The 25,320-nt window shown below is 47.5% G+C and overlaps 1 protein-coding gene across 3 annotated transcripts in view; it reads right to left on the bottom strand.

Moving 5' to 3' along the window:
• MYOM2 (myomesin 2) overlaps positions 1 to 25,320 on the bottom strand; it is a 131,671-nt gene that overhangs the window by 90,620 nt on the left and 15,731 nt on the right. Inside the window, exons 1-6 of one of the 3 annotated variants that reach the window (XM_024344984.3) lie at positions 15,312 to 15,443; positions 9,612 to 9,730; positions 8,172 to 8,327; positions 2,753 to 2,891; positions 2,459 to 2,616; positions 796 to 888 (exon numbers count right to left, since the gene is read on the bottom strand). In XM_024344984.3, the coding sequence (XP_024200752.3) occupies positions 796 to 888; positions 2,459 to 2,616; positions 2,753 to 2,891; positions 8,172 to 8,327; positions 9,612 to 9,718 (653 nt within the window). In that variant the 5' untranslated portion in view covers positions 9,719 to 9,730; positions 15,312 to 15,443. Of the gene's footprint in view, positions 1 to 795; positions 889 to 2,458; positions 2,617 to 2,752; positions 2,892 to 8,171; positions 8,328 to 9,611; positions 9,731 to 15,311; positions 15,444 to 25,320 lie in introns of those variants that run through there. The other 2 variants (XM_063816856.1, XM_054656508.2) reach the window with 2 other exon arrangements.

Here is a 25,320-nt window from a genome sequence, read left to right as displayed (position 1 = left end):
GGCCGGGGGCAGTGGCTCATGCCTGTAATCCCAGCACTTTGGGAGACCGAGGCAGGTGGATCACATGAGGTCGGGAGTTCGAGACCAGCCTGACCAACATGGTGAAACCCCGTCTCTACTAAAAATACAAAATTAGCTGGGCGTGATGGCCCATGTCTGTAATCCCCACTACTGGGGAGGCTGAGGCAGGAGAATCGCTTGAACCTGGGAAGTGGAGGTTGCGGTGAGCCGAGACCATGCCATTGCACTCCAGCCTGGGCAACAAGAGCGAAACTCTGCCTCAAAAAAAAAAAAAAAAGTGTGTGTGTCACGTGAGGAAAAGAGAAATGCCAGCTATACAGCAACATACTGACCCTGGGTGCTGGATGTATAGATGATTGTTTTTCTTTTATTTGTCTACATTTCATATACTTTTTTGATTTGTTATAAAAGAAAATAAAGGTTATCATTCTTTGAAGAGTCTGAACTTAGGGTGTGTTTCTCGAACCTGGCAGGAGGTGTCAATGAAAGCTTCTTGCACTGCATGGCAGCCTTTCCACCCAGATGCCATTACCTTTCCCTGAACTATCTACTGTCTTTATTCCCAGAGTTTGCATTCCTCTGGCCAGACACTAAAGAAAAACCAAGGGAAGCTTCCAACACCAGTACCATTAACTCATAAATGCTATTTAAAGTCACCCGGGGTGCAAACAGACAGGTGTGATTTGGCCTCCAGTTACCCATCTGACTTCTTCTTTGGGGTCTGCGATGCTGATTACTGGACGCCAGCGTCCAGAGCCCCCACCACGGCCATACCTGTTGATCTCCAGTGTGTGTACGCCATAGTTGCTCTCAATCCTGTACTTTCCCGGTTCAGCCGCCTGGCAAATCAGACTGCCATCTTTGTACCTAAATGAGGGAGGCATGTTTTTAGTTTAAAGGCAGAGTTGTATTTTGTGTGTGTGCAATTCTGCCCCAGCTCCCCCGCGCCTGCTGCCCATTTCTGCAGGTTTCCCTTAGAGCCTCAGGCAGGAGGAGGACAGAACCCTGACGGTGAGGCCCAGAGCTCGCACTGGTTTTGCTTTCTAAGGCGAGAGCAGCGCTTTCCTCGTTCAGACTCTCAGGGGATTCCCCATCCGGCAGATGAAACACCTGCCTGACCTTTGTTAGGAATTCAGGACTTGTCATTCCATAAGAAACACTGGGTGCTGGATCCCGGACCCGCCTACTTAAGCTGCAGTGTAGCTAGTGTCTCAGGGAGTTCTGCGGGACCTAACGCACTGACCCTGGTGAAATGAAGCTGGCTTCATGGCTCCATCCAGGAGGCAGGACCACATCCACCCCAGCACCTCCGCATCAAGAGCAGGCGAGCCTCAGCCTCCCAAGCCTGTCTTCCAAAGAACCTCAGGATCCAGCCATCAGCCACGATACGCCTGGTCTGTGGCTCAGAGTCCCAACTCCACGTATAAATGCAGGTAGATATATGTATAACTTTAGCAATATATGTTGATACACGTATCAACATCAGCCAAGATGCGCCTGGTCTGCAGGCCAGAGTCCCAACCCCGCACATAAATGCACATAGATATATGTATAACTTTAGCAATATATGTTGATACACGTATCAACCTCAGCCAAGATACACCTGGTCTGTGGCTCAGAGTCCCAACCCCGCATATAAATGCACATAGATATATACGTATAACTTTAGCAATATATGTTGATACAAAAAGGGTCTTGAGGGCTTAAAGATGTAATTCTTCAATTACCACAGCTTCATTAACTGCAGATCTGCAGTCCCAAAACTTTAGAGTTTACGCTTTCCACTTATGAGTTTTCCATATTGAAAAGCAGACTCTCCAGTTTTGTGTACAGTCAGCAATCATGCACGTGCTCTTGCAAACAGGACAACAGCCATGATCATTTCAGGGTAGTGACTTTTAAACAATACACTCTGGTCAGGCATGTGGCTCATGCCTGTCACCCCAGGACTTTGGGAGGCCGAGGCAGGTGGATCACTTCAGGTCAGGAGTTTGAGATCAGCCTGGCCAACATGGTGAAACCCCATCTCTACTAAAAATGCAAAAATTAGCGAGGCGTGGTGGCGTACACCTGTGGTCCCAGCTACTCAGGAGGCTGAGGCAGGAGAATCACTTAAACCGGGGAAGTGGAGATTGCAGTGAGCTGAGATCACACCATCACACTCCAGCCTGGGCAACAGAGCGAGACTCCATCTCAAAAATAAAATAAAATAAAATAAACCCTCTGAAAAATTTGTTGACTCAATGTCATGAAAATAAAAATGTTTGCATATGAGTTAAAGTGAACGCTCAGAGCTTCTATAAACATATTTCTGCATAGAGTTTCAAGATAAGTGGCCTCCAGCACAGTTTCAATGGCGTTTGTCTCCTTAACTGGGGTCTTTCTGAAAGAAAACGCAGAATGGACTTCTTCACCCCCTGGGAACAGAGCCCCTCACCACTGCACCACGGGCGTGGGAAATCCTTGCACGGTGAAGCAGAGTTTCACAGACATCCTCTCCCAGACGGTGTGGGATCGCAGCCGCACCAGGATCTCAGGAGCCCTGCTTATCCGCTCTTCAAATGTGTGTCTCTCCCAGGCCAGCTTGTCCTCCATCTGCCCCGAGAAGCAAGGATGGTCAGGTTCCCAGGCAGCGAGCCAAGCTCCACCCTCGGCCCCTCGAGCACCATGCAGACAAGCTAAGATCTACTCCACGCTTCCCAGACACCCAGCCACCCCGAGACCCTCCTACCATCTGCTGAATGGCGTATTTGTCCAGCTTGTCGCGGGCCTGGGAGCGTGCCAGGTGGACACCCTCCTCCAAGTGGGCCAGCTCGCTGAGGAAGCGCTGTCGCTTGGCCTCGCCATAGGCGGCCACCAGGGACTGGTACCTGCAGGAGCCAAGAAGCAGCCTCAGTTGCAGGAGTCGCGGAGAAAACCACGTGGCCCCTGAAGGCCGGAAAGGGCAGGCCCATTCTCTCCCTAGGGTTTCCTTAAGTGCATTCAAGAAGAGAACAGGAGAAATGCTACTTCTGCTCATTTGAATCTATCTTCAAGAGTATATTTTGGTGTGTGAATGCCATGCGTGATGAAGTTGTAAAGAAGAACATGTATGTGATTTATTAATAAAAAAATACAGGAAGTGCCTGCCCCAACTTTCTTTCACCACTGACAGTGCACAATTGCAACCGCTTGGAGGCCCTAAGAGATGCTTTGGAGAATTGCTGTGAGCAGCAAAAGACAACAGGCACCCACTCAGAGAGTCGGGAAGTTAATCTGAGGCTCTTAAAAACAGAGACATTGGTACTCATCTTCGTGTGCACAGAAACTCACATGCAGCAGGTGCTCAGTAAAGACAGGGCAACTCGGGAAATCAGGGAACTTCTGTGGATTTATCAGACAAAGGGCTTGATGCTTTCCCAGGTCTGAGACTCCAAACTGTTAGGTGCTACTAGGCTAACGGTGCTATTGAAGTCAGTTCCATGATTTGAAAATTTAGGAAAATGGTGAGCTCCCCATGTGTGAGTTTTCCTCTGCAGGGCAGCAAATAAAAGCCATTTATTTTCCTGAGAAGGATGCAGTTTCTGAGTGATTTTAAGACTGAATTAAAGTATTTTGAGTTAAAAAATATACAGATAGGAATGTCTGAATGCTAAAAATAATGATAATAAATAAAGGATTAAATAAAGGATTCAGCATCTTCAGTCCTTAGGGACTCAGAAATGTTCACATCGTCGCAGCTCACATGCCATCTTGTGAACCCCACAAATCGCACCCCAACAGGGCCAGGCCTGGGCTGCCTCCATGCTCTGAGATGCTCTGGAAACCCTGCAGCAGCTCTTTCAGCCTCATCAACCTCCCTCACCATCGCGTTCCCAAGATCCCACTGAAATTAAGACACTCGCTGTTCTGCTCCCCTCTTGGGATTCTGTCCCACTCGTGAGAAACGTCTCACTGCCATCCGTTTCAATCAAAACTCTATCCTTCCTCCAACGCCCATCTGAGATGCCATGTCTCCCGTGGAGCCATCCCTAATCCTCTCCCCTGTGTCTTGAACGCCAAACCTCCTTTTATTTCTCTTAGGGCCTTTATGATCGTAATTTGCATACATTTTATCCTTCCCAGGAGAAAGGATTGGCTACTTCTCACCTCTGTATTCCCCAGCTTCAGCACACAGAAGATGCCTCATAAATACTCAGTAGTCTAAGTTAGGCTGGGGGAGGTTCGTTCCCGAGTGGCAGGGACAGGAAGCTGCACAGACGGCCTGGGAAGGAGGCGGTGGAGGGCAAGGCGGCCGAGCCGGAGCGCCGCCTGCGGCACTGAGCGTGAGCCACCAAGAGGCTGCTCGGCCAGGGCCACATCGCACAGAAAGTCCCGGTATCGGAGCTGGAGGGGACCGTAGCGTCACGGCTGTCCAGAGACCTGGGGAGAACTGAGACCCGCTGCAGGTTGGCGGTAAGGCCTGTCCGAGACCCAGGGTGCAGGGCCTCTGTCCGAGGTGCTTCCACAACCCCACACGGCTCCGATGGACCAGCGCTTCCCCAGCAGCGATTAAGACTAAGGCCTGGTGTGAGGCATTTGGGAAGTTCGCAGTCAGAATTGCAGAAGTCTGCGGCCTCTTCGTACAGAAATGAGGTGGGAGGAACCCTAAAATCTAACCATGAAAGGAATGTGGATTTACCTCCTTAGGAATCGGGGACCTCACCTCGCACCTCCCTGTCCCCGCTCCGACCACACACACAGCCTTTCCCTACAATGTTTAGGGAACAGTCTCTTTGGGCCTCAGCCATTCTGCATGCCCTCTTGCCTGGGGTAGATTCCTCCCAACCCCTAATGGGCTGGCTTCTGCTCCTCCTGCTTTCAGCACAGGGGTCTCTCCCTCAGAGCCTCTCCCCTGGGGCCACCCTCAAATCACAGCCCTGCGGGTCTCTTTCATATGTCCTCATCCTCCTCCTGCAGAGCACGTGCCACCTCTGTAAGCACATGCATGTGCATGTTGAATGACACCAGCCCTGTCCTGTAACTCTGAATCCCAACAAAGCGGGAAAATGCCCTCTTCATTGCCCCAGTATCCAGGTACTTGGTTCCCCCAGTATCCAGGTACTTGGTTCCCCCAGAATCCAGGTACTTGGTTACCCCAGTATCCAGGTACTTCATTCCCCCAGTATCCAGGTACTTGGTTCCCCCAGTATCCAGGTACTTGGTTCCCCCAGTATCCAGGTACTTGGTTCCCCCAGGATCCAGGTACTTGGTTCCCCAGGATCCAGGTACTTCCTTCCCCCAGTATCCAGGTACTTCCTTCCCCCAGTACCCAGGTACCTGGTTCCCCCAGTATCCAGGTACTTCCTTCCCCCAGTATCCAGGTACTTGGTTCCCCCCCAGTATCCAGGTACTTCATTCCCCCAGTATCCAGGTACTTGGTTCCCCCAGTATCCAGGTACTTCGTTCCCCCAGTATCCAGGTACTTCGTTCCCCCAGTATCCAGGTACTTTGTTCCCCAGTATCCAGGTACTTCATTCCCCCAGTATCCAGGTACTTGGCTCCCCCAGTATCCAGGTACTTGGTTCCCCCAGTATCCAGGTACTTGGTTCCCCAGTATCCAGGTGCCAGGTGCCAGGAGGAGTTCTAGGAATATGTGTTCAAGAAATGAATGATATCGTCAGATGTCCTGCAGGGACCAAGCCTTCTTACAGGGGAGTGAATCCCACCAAATTGCAGGGATCGAGAAGACAAAGCTTGGTCTGTGCCACGCAGCACTGTGATGAGTTTAAAGGTTCGGATGTCCTGTCTTGACACCGTTTACTTTTCTATGGGCCCTTTATGTTTGAGTAACAAGAGCCTCAGCTTATTCTTAGGTCAATAGCACCACTATCCTCTAACCCTCCACGATTCAGAATAACTAATTGGTCTGGAATTCCTCCCACAGCCAACCCCAAGTCAGGACATTGAGGAAATATTTCTGCCGGCTGATGATCAGTTGACCGTGACTTCAGCCCACGTGTGCACAGTAACGTCATTTGTCAGGCACTGATTGTAAATGACAAGCCCCGGGACAGGTAGCTTGCAAGATTCAGGGAGGCCTATTTTTCACTGGGACTGAAGGAAGATGTCAGAGGGACATTTCCAATGGGCCATATCTTCCAGAAGGATGTGTTGAGTGCCTTCAGAGCACCAGGGTCATATCTTCCAGAAGGACGTGTTGAGTGCCTTCAGAGCGCCAATGTCTCTTCAGTATTTATTTGACACAGGGACATCAGCAGTAACTCACATCAGTGAGCCCACAATTTCATCTTTTGCAAAGGACCAACTTGTCCAGCACGCTAAACTAATATCCACGTTGGGAGGTCAGGGATAAATACATGCTTGTGATGATGCTTGCAGCCCGTGAGAATGGTGAATTTTAATAAGGGCTGGAATCCATGGAGCTGCTCACATCACTCAGCACGGGGCTCACTCATCCCTCCTGGGCCCTTCTGCATGACGGTGATAGAGCAGGCTTCACAATAAATCTCAATTAGAGCTCGCCCAACTCACTGAGATCCCCACGACTTATGTTTACCTTTAAAGGAGGAAAGAACGGATTTCAAAACGATCTTCCCCATGGAAGACATGCACATGGGTTAGGAGAATACAACACTGGGGGGCTGCTGAAGAAAATCTCATGGAGAGCGTGAGCCGTGGGCTCCACACAAAGCTGGGAAAGCGCCTAGCCTTCGTCCCCCGTCTCTAGTACGTCCAAGACAGACTGCCATTTAACGTGAGCATCAGAGATGCAGTGAGAACATAACCCCTTCTCCAGTCATTCAAATCCCTTCTTTGAGTCAGATTTGGTATTGCAAGAGCATAGCCCAATGTGTTTTAGTACAATTTCCAGCAGCCAAGGCTGTCATGAAAGTCATTGCTGCCAAAACCATATGAATCACAGTAAGCCACTCACTGTTACCGTCTTACCAGCAGGGAAATTGAGCGATAGGAAGTTTATGCAATATGTTCAAGTTCACATCAATGTTTAAATGATAAAAATAAAACGATAAGCTCAAGTATTCTATTGTAGCCCCCAAAACCTAAATATAGGTAGAAGAACCCTTTAATCCAATACATAAAAATCTGGATTGTGTTAACATCTACATTTCAAAGAGATTCTTTCACAAAATAAATCTTCACTTTACACTAGAATTCATTTACATGGCAAAATTATCCTATGACATTTTTAAAAATTCAATTTTTTTTAAATAAATGTTAACCTTCGTTAACCTTCTTGGCTATACATTGTTTATATTCAACAGATGACTTCATCTTTCTGAAACTTTCAAAATGAAAGATGTTTACTCAAATCTTATTTTTCCTTCAGGTTTTAAGTGCTTTGAAGATATAGAGAAAATTCCCAGAAGCAGCAGGGGGAGATGAGGGAAAAAATATAGCAGGTATAAAACAAGGCACCTGCGAACGTTTAACTGTTCACTTCATCCTTAAAAGATCAAAGCAATATCACCACCTGTTTCTCCGTCATCTGGAAATAATTTTAAGACTGGCATTTTTATTAATCCATCCCGTTCCCATGACATTTCACCCCACGAGCTGCCTCTGTTGAAATGTAAAGCATGACAATTTATAGAATCCCTTCCCAACTCTTTAGTTTCCACACGACAACTGTTTAAAACCCTGGCTCCCGCTTAGGAAGATGACCTTGCTTGAATGTGCACCCCTCCACGGCTGTCCCTGCATAGCTACAGAGGTTGCAAGTGGAAATTGAGAATTACTCTCACACTGCTAGGTCTTGATGTTTTCACGTGTGCTTATCCTGCTCTGTCTGGAAAGGGACTGAGCTTGGCTTAGAAGCCACAGACCCTGGAGCTCTAAGCCCAGCTGGGACGTGCGTGAGACATGGAACCCTGGACAGTGGCGTGAGCGCTCTGAACAGCAACACTCTCTTCTGCAAAATGGTGGGAAGCTGGTGCCCAGTAGTTTTTTTGTTCAGATTAATTGAGATAATGATGGTAAAGAGAAGCAGGTGATTGGGAAACAGCAGCATTCTCCCTCTCACCCCAGGCATGGCCTGTGTTCCTTGATCTTCCCTCTCAGCTAAGGTCGCTCTTCCCTCCCCACCCCACTGTCCCTCCACTGTGACCCCACGCAGGGCACAAGTGGAGTCAGGGAAGCCATGTGCTCACCTGCTTCTGTTCTCCTGCTCCTCATCTTCCTGCGTGCTGACTCGCTTTGCACAGACCCTGCAGATGGTTCCTCCCAGGGACGTCTGGCTGGAGGCTCTCTGTGAAGGCGACCGCTGACTCAAGGACTTCTGGGAAGATGCCTGGGTGGAAGCTCGCCTTCAGCAACATGGACACGATTAGGAGATGCATGCCCAGGCACAGTATGGAAATTTACCCTGACACACATCACTTTCTCTCTACACACCCCAAACCACTGGTATATGCAGAGCACACACAAACACACACATGCACAGGCATATGAGAGGCATGCACCTACACACATATATGCACACATGCACACACATGCATGCATATGCACATACAATACATGCGTACACGTGTGTATGCAAATAAATGCATAAATGCAAGGACACGCCTTCCCACAAGCACATGCACACGCATACACACAGCGCGTGCACACATAAACAAACCTACACAAGTGTACACACACTTGCACACAGGCAAACCCAGGCCTGTGTCCCTGTGTGCCCACACCCATACCCCGCACATGCCCACCCTGGGGTGCTTTCTCCCTGAGCTCACTGTGGCTGGTGCCACCTCCCCTCAGAGCCAGCCAGTGCCGGCCACAGTCCTTCTGGCTCCACGCCAGGATTATATATATCTTGAGGGATTTGAGACACCCCAAGGCTGCTGGGAGGGGCTGCAAATGTTTGGCTTTGTTTGGCACAAGGGATGGCAACTAAATAAAAGTACCCTAAGCATTTCTAAACATAGGGTGTGGGTGACATGAGGCAGGCACCTGGGCTGCAGAACGCCTGCCCGTGGTGCCTCCCTCTCTTCACCACAGCCTTCCAATCAGCCCATTAAGATTGCAGATTTGCTGCTACACAAACAGTGTCCATGGGGGCGTGAGCTGCCATCCTGTATGAGGCCATCCCCGAAAAGTTTCCGGAAGATGCAGGTGCACACCAGCCCCAGAGGCAGGGATTCTTGATCTCGGCACATCCATGATCGATGTAGCAAAATCACTAATATTGCCTCCCATTCTGTCTTTACTCTGCCACCCATTAACTTCTCTCCTACCGACAGCCTTTCCCATCAGTTTCAGTCTCATTGCTCTTTATTTTGGGTGGCTTTTTAGATCCTAGTTCTGGAAGGCATGTGATGAGCAGTAAAATCAATGAGCTCATACAAAGGACTTCCTGCCTCCCCACCTCAACCAGGAGCTGAACTCGGCCAGCAGGACCTGCCAGAACACTACGCCAGCTCCACACAGTGCTGCTCCGTGGCAGGACCTGGGCACGGGAGAGGCTGCCATCCCTGCTCTCTGACTCCCTGCAAACCAGTGCCTCTCCAGGGCTGACAGAACTGGAAAAGCCTTTAAATATCAGATCGCCATAATCAAAGCTCTGCGCGTCTCATCAGTGAATGTCAGCTTACTTTTTTGATGCATATTCGTCCAGCAGGTACCGTGTTTGAATATTACGGTAGGACTGGTCGAAGTGCCTATGTCTCTTCTGGTAGAAGGGGACAGTCACAAGGGACATCTTGGCGTGCTCCTACAAAGAGAGTCACACACAACACTGAGCTCCCTCGCAAGCATCATGAGGCCTCTGCCATTTCTGCATCATTCCAAAGGGGAAAATGAACTCCAGTTAATAAAACCCCCTTGGGAAGGGAAAAAATGAAAGATTACATGGCCAGAAATCACCTTAGACCAGCAGTCAGGAAGCCTATTAACTTCGCAGGGACCCAACTTTATTTTTTGTTTTCTTCCATAACAGTTGGAAGACTGGGCTGGTGTTTCATTTCACTGTGAACTCAACAAGTATTCCTAGAACCCCTGGTGTGTTCAGGGCAAAGTTCAAAGCAATGTAAGTGGGAAGTACAAAAATAATTAAAGCAGATTAGAGAAGTAAACAAACACTTAGAATACAAGAGAACATACGATAAGAGCCAAGAGCCCGGGGGAGGTAGAAGGTGTCCTGGGCATGGCAGGAGCCCAGGATGGCCGAGTGGCCCACGAGGCAGGTGACATTTGAGAGGAGCCTCGGTGGACAGGTGGGACTGCCAGGCGGAGGTGGGAACGGAGGGCAGCCCATAAGCAAAGGTTGGGGCAGGAGAATCCAGGATCGTGGGAGACTTGCACGGTGGGTGTGACCAGAAATCACTCTGGAAAGACGCAGCCACAAGCAGAGGTGGCCGGTGTCTGCCTGGGGAACGGGCAGTCTCTCCACCATGCAAAGGGGGATGTGGAAAAAGGGACTGGCTGGAGATGTCCCCTGGAATCTGCCGTCTGAAGTCTCGCTGGTTACGGTAGACAGGCGTAGCAGGAGGTGAGCAGGAAAAGTGAGGACAGAGCCTGGCATGAAAGCCTCAGGGATGTGGGGAAATTCGAGAGTGTGGATGAAATTCTCCCCAAACAGGAGATGAGCGAGTTCCACCTTTTTCTCTGGGAACTTGCAGCATTACAGGTATTAGACATGGCAATCTGCTGTACATGTTCACCCAAAACACGTAAAATGCCAACGTGCTGAGTGACTTGATCATCACGGCAAAGTTACGTAGGGACCATATTCCTAAATCTATGCAGTCATTAATTTCCCAAACAAGGTGCAAAAGGACTCACAACCTGAGCTCCATTTTTTACTTTTCTGTTTAAATGACGAGGATCTGTCCTTATTTAAAGACAGAACTCCTAGGCCAGGCCCCATGGCACAGCCCCAGGGGTGCCACCCACATCCTGGGCCATGGGTATGAGACTTGGGTGGAAAATGCCAAGGGCTGCTCGGAGATGAATTTGTCAGAGTTCAGATCTCCAGGGTACGTGCTAGAAAACCTACCACAGTACATAAATTGCTCCTTATGAGCTGTTTCCTTTGAACTCTGTGATCTCCGAGAATCACAGTATTGTAGAACTTGGAAAGATCACTAGCGATTACCCAAACTCCTATTCTACAGGGAAGAAAACAGGACACGAGGGCCAGAAAGGAGAAATTCTTCCCCAAAAGCATGTAGAAGAGGCTACCCCTGCCCCAAGGCCATCCTTATTCTGGGCCTTTCACACTGCCACACTAACTCTCTCAATATTGCCTCTTAAAATCCAACTAGTCAACCAACCACCCCACCCTGGGAGGGCCCAGCCGTGTTTTAGAGTGCACCAGCACGCATTCTACTCCAGGGATATAACGGAACGTTGCACCTCATGGAACACAATAAAAGCAGCCAGGCGCAGTGGCTCACACCTGTAAACCCAGCACTTTGGGAGGCCAAGGCGGGTGGATCACGAGGTCAGGAGATTGAGACTATCCTGGCTAACACGGTGAAACCCCGTCTCTACTAAAAAAAATACAAAAAATTAGCCAGCATGGTGGCGGGCCCGTGTAGTCCCAGCTACTCGGGAGGCTGAGGCAGGAGAATGGCGTGAACCCGGGAGGCGGAGCTTGCAGTGAGCCGAGATCACGCCACTGCATTCCAGCCTGGGTGACAGAGCGACACTCCATCTCAAAAAAAAAATAAAATAAAAATAAAAAATATATAAATAAATAAATAAATAAAAGCATATCTCCTCCACCCGCCCTGATATTGAAGGCGGCATCATAGTGCAGAGGTCAAGCGCCCAGGTTTTGACGTCTGGTAGACCTGGGATCGAATTCTGACTCCAGCATTCTGATGAGGCCTGGGGTAGCTTCTAGCTCCTCTAGCTCTGGCGTTCCATATTGAATCTGCATCATGCCTGGCCCTGCCCCTGGTACCAAAATCGGTAGCTGTCTCTGTTATGCTGCTGCTGTTATCGTGGTTCAAGAATTCTGCAGACAGGAAAAGGTATCTGAGAAAATCTATGTATTGCTTTACTATTTGAAATCTCCCCAGATGCAGCTCACTGGGATTTTCCAATGAGTTAATCAAGGTGGATCTTCAAGAAACGCTTCCTTCTCAGAAACCCATTTACTCTCTCTGGAGGTCACCAGCAGGGTGCTGGGAAGAGCTCACTGAACTGAAGTCGGGCCAAGGTTGCGGAAGACGTTTCAGCTTCCATCCGGTTTCCTATCCAAGGTTCTTCTGGGATCAGCCTGATGAATACCAGGCAATTCCACTCCAGCAGACACATGAGCAATCCCTAGTACCTGCTATTGCAGCAGGGGCTCATGTGTCATCACAGTATTTACTTACACTTACGTTGAGTTAAACCTCAGATGTGTTTGTATTTCTTGGTAAAGGGAAGAGTCAAAATGTGACCTATTAGGTCAAAGGAGAGAATGAGCTACATTGAAATAAGAGGAGAATCGCCCTGGATGGAAATCCTCCTCCTTAGACCTAAGACCTGGAAGAATGTGAAATGGCTCAGGTCTTGAGAGCTCACAGACTAGCTATCCTTCAACCAGTCTGCAACGTCCTGTCCAATGCACCCTATGTATCACTGACGTGACATCCGGTCCTGTGGGCCTGGAACTCTTCAAACACTTCATGTGTGAGGGGCTACACTTTGTAGTGCTTAGCAAGGCAGAGCTGGGATCACGTGTGCACACTTCCTGCAATCCTCACTCCAATGGTACCTTACTGTGGAAGTCTCCCTGGGAAGTCTTTGGATGGGGGTAACAGGGCACTTTGCCACGTTTATCCCCACATGTATTCCCTGCTCACTTCACGCTCAGGACCACCAAAATCAGGAGGTGTCAGAGGCTTTGCAGAATCCATCAGCCTCAGTTCATTCCACAAGTATGGGGTCACTTGCAATGTGCCAGCCAAGCCTAAATCAGAACCCTTGGATTTCAACAATGAAAACACCTTAGAGCTCCTGGGTCGGGAGAGTAGCAAGCTCAAGTCTTCTGCGCATTTGACTCCCAGTGCCAATGTGCCCTCAACTCCACTTTTATCAATCTCATGCCCAACCCAGAAAACCAGCAGGACTGCATGTCCAGCCTCACCCACCCTGAATGTGTGTCCCCGCCGCAATCTCTTCACTCCTTGGGGGACTTCCTTTGTTAGAACTTCCCCAGTGTCCCTCACCCAGCCTGGGCCACCACCTCCTGGCCGGGTGTGATGATGTCTTTGGAAGCAAATCCCCACTGACTCAGCACGTGCTGGGTGCCTGCAGCCCTGGCAGCACAGGGCCCTTCTGAGTGGAGGGAACCCTGGAGAGGACTTGCCAAATGCACCCTACAGGTCGAGCATCCCTTATCCAAAATACTTGGACCAGAAGAGTTTCCAATTCCTGATTTGTTTTTCAGACTATGGAATACTTGCATTTATACTTACTGGTTGAGCAACTCAAATCCAAAAATTGGAAACTTGAGATGCTCATGTAAGCATTTCCTTTGAGAGTCATGCCAGCGCTCACAAAGTTTCAGAATTTAGAGCATTTTGGATTTCTGATCTTCAGATTTTGAATGATCAACCTGTACTATTTATGACACTATAAAGAAAATGGCAGGACCTGGGCCAATCAGCACCCCAATGTCCCTCCACTGTCTACATAGAAAGCTATTTTCCTTTTTAAGGAACTATCTCAGACATGTGTTAAATACCCCCTACACACACCAACCAAAAAAAAAAAAAAAGAGAGAGAGAGAGAGAGAAAGAAAGCAGCTTTTCCTCGCAGGGTAGTTTTTGATGTGAGTCCCTGGGGCTCAGGGGCATTGGGAGGCTGAGACTCCAGTGGGGACCTGCTGACCTTGAGCTCAGGGGCCTCCACCTGCTCTGCTGTAAAACAGGGGGCTGAGTGAGGTGGCAGCTAACAGTCCCCCAGCTTGGACAGCCTGTGTGTAGATAATCCTGGAGCCACGCTGTACTGTTAGCACAGACCGTCCCCAGGGAAATATGACTCGCCCGGGTCACCGGTAGGGCCACGGCCGAACCCAGGCGCCAGCTGACTCTCCTGACAGCGTCCAGCCCACTTTCCACCACAGCCCAGCTCCCCGGCCACTCCCGGAATGCTCCTGACACGTTTAGGAATCATGACACCAGAATGAAATGCGAGCCTCTCCTCCAGTGCAGGGGACCGTGTGTCTGATATTCCCATCCTAATTCCTTCCTGCAAAGAATGTGTGGGGCCCATTCCTCATGTCACCTGGATGGGTTTTAATTTGCAAAAATGTTTGAAGTACAAAACATTGACTTCCACTTAATGAAGGAAATTGTTTGTACAGTTAAAAATGTCAAAGTCAATAAATACACCAAATTAAAGCATTCTAGAGGGGAAAGGGACTCCCAGACACGCTGCGTTGGCCTGTGCCACAAGTGGCTAAGCCCTTGGCTCCCAAGACAAGTTTTAGCTTGGGACTTGGTTTATTAAATAACGCCTTAAATTATCTTTGTTCCACGCTTTCTTTGAGTCCTGTTTTACTTCTACTTAGTAAGAAAGGAATGTGAAATGGAGAATTAGAAAAGGCCAGGTGTTCCCAGTGATGGCAAACCCCTTCCTTCCGTTTGCCTCCGGTGCCTTCCATGTGCAACCACCCAGCCCCACTGTCTTTCTCCAGCAGCTTGCATTTCAAGAGCACGCCCCGAGAAGGCACAGCCTCTGTCAGCGGAATGGAGCTGAAGAAGTCTGAAGGGTCACAACACACCCAACAGCACAAAGAAGAAAACAGCCGTAAGAACACTGCTATTTTTGGGCAAAAACATGCAAGTCCTGACAAGGACTGTTCTCTTTCCCATACCCTGGATAATATAGGCTAGGTCTAAGCTGAATGACCCTCGACTCTTTTTTCCCATAAGAAAATATCCAGTTTTATTATTTCACACCTTTATAAGTCAGCCCTCTCCTCGGGGGAGGCTTTCGTTTCTGAGAATCTCATGAAACTTGCAGACATCAGTCCACTGTCTGGGGGGCCCCTGGGGCCACGATGAGACCAGGGCTAAAACCCAAAGCACACGCCGCAGGGTGCTAAACGGCACTTAGCAAAGACCGCGGCTGTGGGAAATAAAATGTTAGTTGAGCATAAAACCTCGTCAAAGAAATACAGATCCCAGAACTAATTGCTCTGTTTTCCACAGTAAAGGGTGCCTGCGACGGGGTGCACTGGCTCTCTCTTCTTGACCCTGAAGTAGAGGTACTTAGAAAATGTGAGTGCAGAAGTTACCGGTCCTCCCCTTAAAGCCACAAATTAGAAAAGGCAAGAAGAGAAAGACACTTACCCAGACAGAAAGGAAAATTGCAAGGAGGAGAGAGAATTCCTGACCACCGGCTCACCAAGCCACCCACACTCCAGCCGAGGAAGGCAGAGCTGACTTGTGCAAAGCAAGCGCCTGTGCCTCCCTCCCGTTTAAGGTCTGAGGAGCTGCTATATATAGACGCCTGGGCCTGCCTCTCCCCACATCAATACCCACATCGTAAATCACCAGCCTGACCTCAGGAGGAAAAGCTTCTTGTTCAAATTGAGGGCAGGGGAAATCACGATTCAAAACTGGAATGTGTCCTTTCTGAGTCCCAAAGTGCACTTTTCCCAGGAAACCGGGTGTGACACCTCAGCCCCCGACCCAGAAAGAGAGGGCAGGGCACTGAATTCCCACGCTCCCTCCCCGCAACTCTCCTCCGTGAGTTCTAATCCTTACGTGTGAATTCTCAGACATGTCTTCAACCCTTTCGAGCTACAGGTTCCCTGGCTCATAAATTGCAACTCCTGAATGAGTCTTTAATAATGACATGGATTTCAGTGAGCATTTGTGCCATTCGCAGGCCTGGACACCCGAGTTGAGGTCAGCTGTGGAGGGAGGGAGGTGCACAAGCCCCTGGGTTTGTGAGCGTGTGTGTGCATGTTCGTGTGTTTGTTCGTTTTTTTATTTCAAGAACGACTAAGGTCTTCACTCGATTGTATCTTAGGGCTATTTTAGCAAGAACTGCCTACCCAAAAGAGGAGCGGTGCCTAGTCGGCAAGTCGGGGCTTATTTATAGCCATTACCACAGATGTACACTGCGTCTACACCACACGGATAATTGCAGGGTGCCCGTCGTTTCGCACAGCGTGTGTCCAAATATAGATAACACACACCTGGCACGGTCCTGAGCTGCAGCCTGGCCAAGAGGCGGGGCCTCAAGGGGATGCCCCCATCTGAGGACCTGGAGAATCACACTCCAGCTGCACCTCACCACAGGGGCTGAGGACTTCGGCCAGCTGCTCAGCCCACGGGGGCTCTGCTCCCCAGCTCTAAAATGCATGGAATAACAACTTTCCTGTAAGTTTGTTGTGACAAGTAGAGAAAATATGATATGAGAATTGCCTTAAGAAACTCCACGTTCTCACACTGGGGTATCAGAGGCACAGGCAAGAACCAGCGAGCAGGTGGATGGAGGCGAAGATCAGATACGAGAAAGATGCGAGCACAGCCTCTTGCTGGGCCCCAGAGCGTTCTGGATGCTGGATCAGGAGGCGAGTGTTTCTGTCTTCTTCCCCTTCGTATTCTGATGGCCTAGCATTTAATTTAATTAGTGTTTGTTGAGTGATTTCTTAGTCTATTCAGGCTGCTTTAGCAAAACACCATAGTCCGTGTAGCTTATAAGACACAGGAGCTTCTTTCCCACAGTTCTGGGGGCTGGAAGTCCAAGATCCAGGTACCAGCAGACACTGCCTGGGGAGAGCCTTCTGGTTCTGGGACGGCGCGGTCCCTGAGTCCTCACTACGTTGAGGGGCCAGGCCGCTCTTGGGGCCTCTGTATGAGGACACTGATGCCACTCGGGAGGTTCCACCTCCGTGACCTTGTCACTTCCCTAAGGCCCCAGCTCCTCACACCATCATTTTGGGGTTAGGGTTTTAACCCACATATTTTGGGGGGGTGCAAACAGCAAGACCAGAGCAAGCAATGTTTACTTCCCGTTTATCAGCATCTCCTTCTCTAGCAAATCCATTTCTCAGGGACCTGGGGGACTTCCCTTCAGCCCTTCTGCCCGCCTGCCTCTGAGTGTGGCCGACACTGGAGGGGCGGTGATGGTGCCTCGTCCCCTCAGGTGGCATCTCAGTCCTCTGGGTCCCAGTCCTAGCATCTCAGGAGGGGACAATCTCACCCTGGGGAGGGGCCTCTCCTGAGAGAAGGAAAGGCCAGCACACTCCTCCTCCTTTTCTGACATTTCACGCTTGCTGTGCCCTACTTCTGTGATATAGAAATCCAGTTTTCTACAGTGCTGCGTCTGAGAAAGCCTGGATCTTTCAGCCACACCGCCCAGAGAGCAGAGTGTGACCCGGGACACAGACAGGCTCCTGATGGGGACAGAGCTTCGCCTTCTGCTGGGGACAGGAGACCCCTCCCCGCCCTCCTCGTAGGCCCCCATCTCCCTAAGCCATGCCTGCCCCTGCCCTCCCGGGATGTAGCTTCCAAAACTCCCTGGGTGAGGTGCACCTGCAGGAAGCCTGGAGCCAAGAAGGGACAAAAGACAGAGGGAGGCGGTGGGACCAGGTATGGGCCCCGCATTCTCCACCAGACACACCAGCTCTGGGGCAGACAGGCTCCTTCTTGCCAAAGTTCCTTGGGCTGAATTTCTATCATCGGCCATCAAGAGAATCCTGACTAAGACAAAGGAAGAGTCCAGCAATCTCATTTCCACAGCTCAAATTGACAGCCTGTGAATGGAAAACACTTGGCCTCACCGAGGATGTCCCACAACATAGAAAAGAAAATCGAAATGCAAAGAGTGACATTCTAAAACCACGTGCCTTCAATCCTGTGGAACCCCGGGCCAGATCATTCATGGGTGAAGTTATGTTCTATACAGCAACAATCCCCAACTGTTTTGGCAACAGGGACCGGTTTCGTGGAAGACAATTTTTCCAAGAACTGTGGAGAGGGGGATAGTTTTGGGATGAAACTGCTCCACCTCGGATCATCAGGCATAAGATTCTCATAAGGAGCGTCCAGCCTAGATCCTTCGCGTGTGCAGGTCACAGTAGGGTTTGTATTCCTGTGAGAATCTAAGGCTGCGGCTCTGACAGGAGCTGGAGCTCAGGCGAGAATACTCACTGGCCGCCATTCACCGTGCCATGCGGCCCAGCTCCTCACCGGCCACGGACCCTGAGGCTGGGGTTCAGGACCCCTGTTATATTGCACAGAGCCAAAACGGACATTCGATTCAGGAAAATCAGTTTGGATATTTGAAACAAATAAAATTATTCTTAAGATATTTTGTTCACTTCCATGCATTCTGTCTCAGAAAACAAATTTTCTGTTTTTTAGAAATTATTTTAGAAATTATCCATGTATTTTAGAAATTATCCATCCCATGTATTTTAGAAATTATCCATCCAACAGGCCAAATATTCAGTTTTATGATTCAAAGGATGACAGCTCACCAGAAAGAGGCTTCGCAGTTGCAGCCACAGCACAGGAAGGGGCAGGGGGTCACCCTCCGTGCTCTCCCAAACCAGGGGGTGATGAGGCCAACAACAAAGGCGTCTGGTCCCCACAGAGCACGTGTGCACAGGCCGCAGAAGGGAGACTGGAAAATCTGGAGGCAGAAAACTCCCTTGAGGGCATCAGCCCCCGTCAGCACTGCCTCTCATTCCCAAATCCTGAAAACCTGAATCTCAGAAAACAGCCCCACTTTAAAGAAAAGAGTTTTGTTCTTTATTTTTATTGATCGATGATTGATTGATTGAGTTGGAGTCTGCCTCTGTCGCCCAGGCTGGAGTGCAGTGGTAACCTCCGACTCTCGGGTTCAAGTGAGTCTCCCACCTCAGCCTCCCAAGTAGCTGGTATTACAAGTGTGTGCCACCATGCCCGGATATACATACATATATATATATGTATTTTTAGTAGAGACAAGGTTTCACCATATTGGTGAACAGGCTGATCTCGAACTCCTGTCCTCAAGTGACCCACCCATCTCGGTCTCCCAAAGTGCTGGGATTACAAGCGTGAGCCACCATACCCAACCTTGTTCCTTTTTTCTGCCTTTAGAATGTCTTTGTTCCTATTTATGGTTGTGCAGTTCTGTATTTAGAATTTAAACCTCAAGAAAATCACATCCACTTAGATGAATTAACTGTAATGTTTAAATGTGAACCTTCTGAAAATGTTGATTGTGAGGGTAACCTTGTTTAGAGAAATACAATTGTCACCTTCTTGATTTCCAAGAAGTTCAATAGATGTCTCTTTGAGGCCATGCTTGATCCACTAATTGATGAAATAGGTCGCTGACATTCAGAGGAAGCGCCTTCCTTCTAACATTTCATTAAGTCAGTTAAACACGTGTCCACAGAAAGCAGCAGCTCAGTAATGAGGAACCCTTTATCGACATGAATCAGCACAAATTCCCAATGGTTCCACCATTTCTGAATCATTTTCCAGGAAAGTAGGAAAATAAATGCTTAGGTTTCCTTTGCTTGTTTTTTTTTTTTCTGCATAATTTTGACTTTATTTTATAGTCCTTAGTAAGTTTACCTGCTACCTCTTTTGAGGCAAATATTAATGTAACTACACATCAATTTCTGAGTGAAGATTTCCCCAACTACACCATCTTACTCTTCCCCAGACACTCTCGCCATAGCAGCCACCAAAGTGTGGGCTTCTTCTCCCCAAACTTAGCACATTCTCTGTGATTAATAAAGGAGTTCTGAACTACCTGCCCAATGAATGGATTCAAGAGACATGAAGAACTTACTATTGTTAAGTATAATAGTTAACAGTGGCTCAGAACTAAACAGAAATATGTGGAATTGACAAAGCTAGGCTATATTTAGTAATTCTTTACCTCAGCTCAAAAATACATATGGTAGATAGATAGATAGAAAGATAGACAGATATTGATATAGGTAGATATAGATATACACACTTTAAAATATATATACTTTTAAATACATTTAAATTAATATTTATCAAGCATTTACTATGTCTCAGAGTACCAGCTTGTCTTAATACTATAACTCTACATAGTGGGTAATATATAAGACATGAGATGTCTGAAGTAGACTTTCACTTTTATGTGTGATAAAGTTGCTTCTAGTAGGACAACATTCTTACCCAGAACAAGCAACAATCCAGATAAAATACAGAGAGTGAGAGATGGAGAAAGAGTAATGAAAGAAAGAGAGAAAAACAGATAAGTGAATGGACATATAAGCTGATGGGCAGATGAATAGACAGATAGATGATGATGATGATAGGTTAGATAGACAGATTGATTGATAAAGAGATTGATGGTATATGAGTTACGTGATAGATAATAGACAGATGATAGAGTGATAGAAAGATAGATGATAGGTAAATAGATAATATATGATAAAGTGATAGAGTGATGATAGCGATGAAAGATAGACATAGATCAATGATGGAAATAGATCAATAGGTGATAGATAGATAGATAGACAGGATACACAGACAGACAGATGATACACAAGAGAGCTGTGAGAGCAGCCAGTGGTTTGAGGCCCAGTCCTAGTGAGAATTGTGCTTCCTGAAGTGGGCACTCTCTCTGCACATCGCTTTCTATCTCTGGGCTGTTGCCGATTTGTGGCTGGGTTGAAGGTAAGGAAGAGGAAAGAGTGCCGCTGTTGAGAAGCAGGGGAAACAGCAGAGCTTCCTGCAATACTGTGAAGCTGGAGAGATAAGAATTGGAGTCTGGGCCTGACAATGCATCCAGGATTTGAAAGGCGAAGATCCTGAAGAGAGGGGAGGCTCAAAGATCAGAGCCCACTTCTCAGCACCAGGTTTCACCTCAAAGCACTCCATGAGCAGAAGTCAAAAAGTGGTGAGAAAGCAAAGAAGAGCTACTGGTGGGTTTCTGGTGCTCTTGAGTTGGCGTTTAGGACCCCCAAGAAAGATGGGGCCATGTTAAACGAGGGAGACTCTCCATTTGCCAATGGTGTGTATTCTTTGGTGAGTTGTCTGTCCAGGCCTTTTGCCCATTTTTTTCATTGGGTTGTTTCTTTTCTCATTGTTGAGATTTAAGAGTTCTTCGGGCAGCCGTACTTTATTAGATGTATATTTGCAAGTATTTTCTTCCAGTCTGTGGCTTGCCTTCCCATTCTCCTGATCATGTCTTTTGTAGAGCAGATATATTTAATTTTATTGATGTCTGGCTTATCAGTTACTTATTTCATTAATTGTGTCTTTCATGTTATATCTAAAAAGTCATTGCCATACACAAAGTCATCTAGATTTTCTCCTAGAATGTGTTTTTGAAAACATTAAAACACAAATAGAAATTCTAGAACTGAAAAATACAACTAATGAAGTTAAGAACTTGACAGTTTTCATAAAATTTCCTGTCTCTCCTTTCTCCCTAAGGCCAATATGACCCCCATGCTGTGGATCACATTCCCTCGCGTGGAATAATCCCAGCTCACACAGTGTCTGGAAAGGAAAACCTCAAAATTCATGGAATATCTGAAAAATAATCAAAAGGGCATGGACTCAGTAGTGGATCAAAACCAGCCGTGTGTTCAAGGCTGATCTGATGTCAACTAAAAAACTTAAAAGCAAGCTTTGAAATAATCAAACTGTTGGAAAAAAAAAAAAAAACCCTTCACTGTATTACAGAGTAAAGCTCAAAAATATTTCTGGAATACAAAAATATCCAGCAACCAAGAAGTTGAACTTCACAATATCTGACATTCAATTAAACATACCAGAAAAACGCAACATATAATGAGAAAATTAATAGTAACATGCCCATAAAATTGGTAAACAAAGACATTAAAACAGTTATAACTATGTCCCATGCCCTCAAAAAGACATAGAATAGATTGAACATACTAAATAAAGACAAAGAAGATATTAAAAAGACCCAAATCAAACTTTTTGAGATGAGAAATATAATGCCTGAGAATTTTTTAATGCACTGGTGGGATCGATAGCATGTTATTGCAGAAGAAAAGACTGACGATATCCAAGATAACCCTTGAACTTAAAAATAGACAATAAAAGTGTTTTTATTTTTTATTCATTCAGTGTTTTTTCTCTTACTATTTTATTTTATCAACTAATGAAAATAAATAAAAAATAAAATAGTAAGAGAAAAAAACACCGAATGAATGAAAAGAGCATTGAGGAAAACATGAAGCAGACAAATATACATGTAGTGTCCCCAAAGAAAGAAGTCAGACAAAAGAAAATAGTTGAAAAAATAATGTCCATATTTTTTCTAAATTTTCTGAAAAGTATGACTGTGCAGGCACAAGAGGCTCAACAAACATCAAGCTCAAGAAACATAAACAAAACTACACCAAGTCACATCATAATCAAATTGCTTAAAGCCAGTGATTAAAGGAAACCTTAAAACAGGGCGAGAAAAAGAAACATAGTGTATGTACAGAGAAGCAAAGATAAGAATGACATCAGACTTGTCATCAATCAGAAATAATGCAAACAGGAAGACAGTGACACAGTATTTTTAAGCACTCAAAGAAAAGATCGTCAACCTAGAATCCTATACCCAGCAAAAAAAAAAAAGAAAAAAAAAAAGGTTCTTTCAAAAACGAAAGCGACGCAGCCCGGGTGGTATCAGTGGACACTTAGAAGCAGAAGGAAGGTGTCCCTGCCACACACACACCTCTGATCAGGGAATCTGGACTTCCAGCCCACCTGATCATGCTTCTGAAGTAATAAGACAGCACCTCTTTCCTATGCCAGTATGGTGCCTGTTAAAATATAATATATATAAGACCCAGAGTCTCTTAACATAATACCCAAAATGTCTAGGTTTCAATCAAAAATCACTCACTCTTACTTTATGCAAATAACTTCCTCTCCTAATCCACAAAGTCAACTAAAGCCAAACATAGGAGCTCCATCAACTTTCCATTATCCCAACTACCTTCTCTCCCTGAGGCCGACATCCCTGAGCTGTGGATCCCACTCCTTCATGGTGCTTAGGATAGGGATACCGTCAGTCCCTAACACCTATGTCCCCCACGACTGCAGCTCTGTTGCTCATTTGGGTCCTTTCCCATCATTATTGGAACATTTTTCAGGTCTCTTCTAAATTTAAAAACAACGAACAATAAAAATCCTTTCTCAGACCCACTTTCTCCTCCAGCTGCTGCTCTCTCTTTCACAGACAGTGTTCTTGAAAGAGTTGTGTATAGTCACATTTTTTCCATTTCTTCACTTTCCACTAACCCTATTCCAACCTCCCTTCCACTCATATCACATCACTAACCAAAATAGCTCTAAGCCACCAATGACCTCTGTGTCACCAAATCCACAGGACATTATCAGCTCTCAGGTTACCTGACCTCTCCCCGCTAGTTGGTCCACTTGACCCGCACCCCTTCCTGAAGCACGGTTCCCTCAGCCTCCGTCGTGCCACACTCTTCCCGTTTTCTTTCTCTGCCTGTTTTCTTCTTCCACCCTCAGCTGGCTCTGTCTCCTTCAGCCCACCATTAAGTATGGAAGTTGTTCCCACGCACTTCTCAATTCACTCTTCCTGTCTAATCCCCTGCTCCTTCCTAGGCGACCCAAACACATGCTGTGTAGGAATGGCTTTAATTACTCTCACCTCCCTGATGGCTTCCACAGGGAGGCTGCACTCACCTTGAGCTGTCCTTCACAACTCCTTTTGAATGATAAAATGGAAACTTAAACTCAACAGGTCAAAGACTAAACTCAGGAGCCCACCTGATCTCTTTGTCCAGTATTTTATACCCATGAATAGCTCATGCCAGAAACCTTTGATACCTCCCTGAGGCCCACACAGCTTTAAAATTTTCCCTCCTAAATACCCCTCACAACTATGCACCTTGCTCAGCCTCCACTGCCACCCAACTCGTCCACACTTGACAGTGCCTCGTTCGCGTCCTGTGACAGCCTGCAGTCCCCCCACTCCCACTTATCCCCCAGGATAAGGCTGAGGCCCTGCACCCCCATACCCACACTCATCCCTAGGCTAAGGCTGAGGTCCTGTACTCCCCACACCCATGCTTGTCCCCCAGGCTAAGGCCCAAAAGAATGTCTCAGAGTGCAGATCAGAGCACATCACCCACACACCCCTGAAAGCCACTCGTGTTTTAACAAGCAGCAGACGTACCATGTGAAGCCCTGTGTGGCCTGGCCCCCACCCCAGTCTTCACGACGCTCTGCATGTCAGTGGAGCTAAGCTCCTTGCTCCGCCAGCCCCCCACCAGGCAAAGGCTCTTTCCCATCTTTCGGATTCCACGGTCCTGCTCCCTGTACAAACTTCAGCAGAAGCCCTGATATTTCCGATGCCTTTTCTGACCCCAGTCAAGGTAAGGCTCCCCTGTGGCAGATTCGCTAAGAGCTGGGTTTCTCTCCTGCAGAGCCCTCCTTTATGTCTGCAGCGTGGTTCATGGCAGGGATGTCTGGCCAGCCTGTGTCACCCACTGGACCATGAGCACTGGGGGTTCCTCTGACCAGGGAGGTCCCAGGACTTCATTCAAAGCCCAGCACACAAAATACACTAAAAATACTTGCTTACTAAACAAACCAACCAAATAAACTAGCTAACTTGCCTCCTGTAATCGCAACAAGACATTTAGTGGTGATAAAACCGATATTCTTCCCAAACAGTAAGGCAATTAGATTGCTTGGAGGTTGGGCATTACTCAGCATCTCTATAATACGGTGCAAAGTTTTCCATATTTTGTTAATCAAAACATATCCTAGGAGACCTGGCAGCAAGCCATGGCTACGTGCCTGGCAGATATCATACGAGCATCTGCTTGCATGATACCCCTGGTATCCATCCACGGGGACATAGGGGGTGCCATGACTACACACCGGGGCCTGAGGAACACAAAGCTCAGCTCGGGGTGGTCAGAAGTTTCCTCTCCGACCAGCAAGGTTCGTCTGGACGTGGTACGGATGGAAATGTTCTCAGTTCCCATTGAGTCCACAAAGACCTAATGCACACAAGGAGAGGAAAGTACGAGACTTCGGTCATTTATCATGTGTCTAGGTAACCACAATTTCCTACATCTTCATAAAATTCAGGGTTATAATGTCATTCTTAATGCAATCCTCCTGGCTGTGTTCTAAAGCTGTGAAAACTGCCGGTCTGCTGAGTTAGCACTGCAAGACAGGAGGCCTTTCTCCTGAAGTATCCGGCCCAGGTGACCGAAAGTTTGTGCCTCGATGACGACTGGTCTAGATTTGCACCTTCGCTCTGACTGAAACAGTGCCACGCACGTGGTAGAAGCTCAATAAATACATTTTCGTTCAGTGGGAAGGCATGGCTTTCATCCTGTAGCGACTGTTGATG

The sequence above is a fragment of the Pan troglodytes genome, chromosome 7 (assembly GCF_028858775.2).
Source record: "Pan troglodytes isolate AG18354 chromosome 7, NHGRI_mPanTro3-v2.0_pri, whole genome shotgun sequence".
Taxonomy (NCBI): domain Eukaryota; kingdom Metazoa; phylum Chordata; class Mammalia; order Primates; family Hominidae; genus Pan; species Pan troglodytes.
This window is presented reverse-complemented; position numbering and strand designations above follow the sequence as displayed.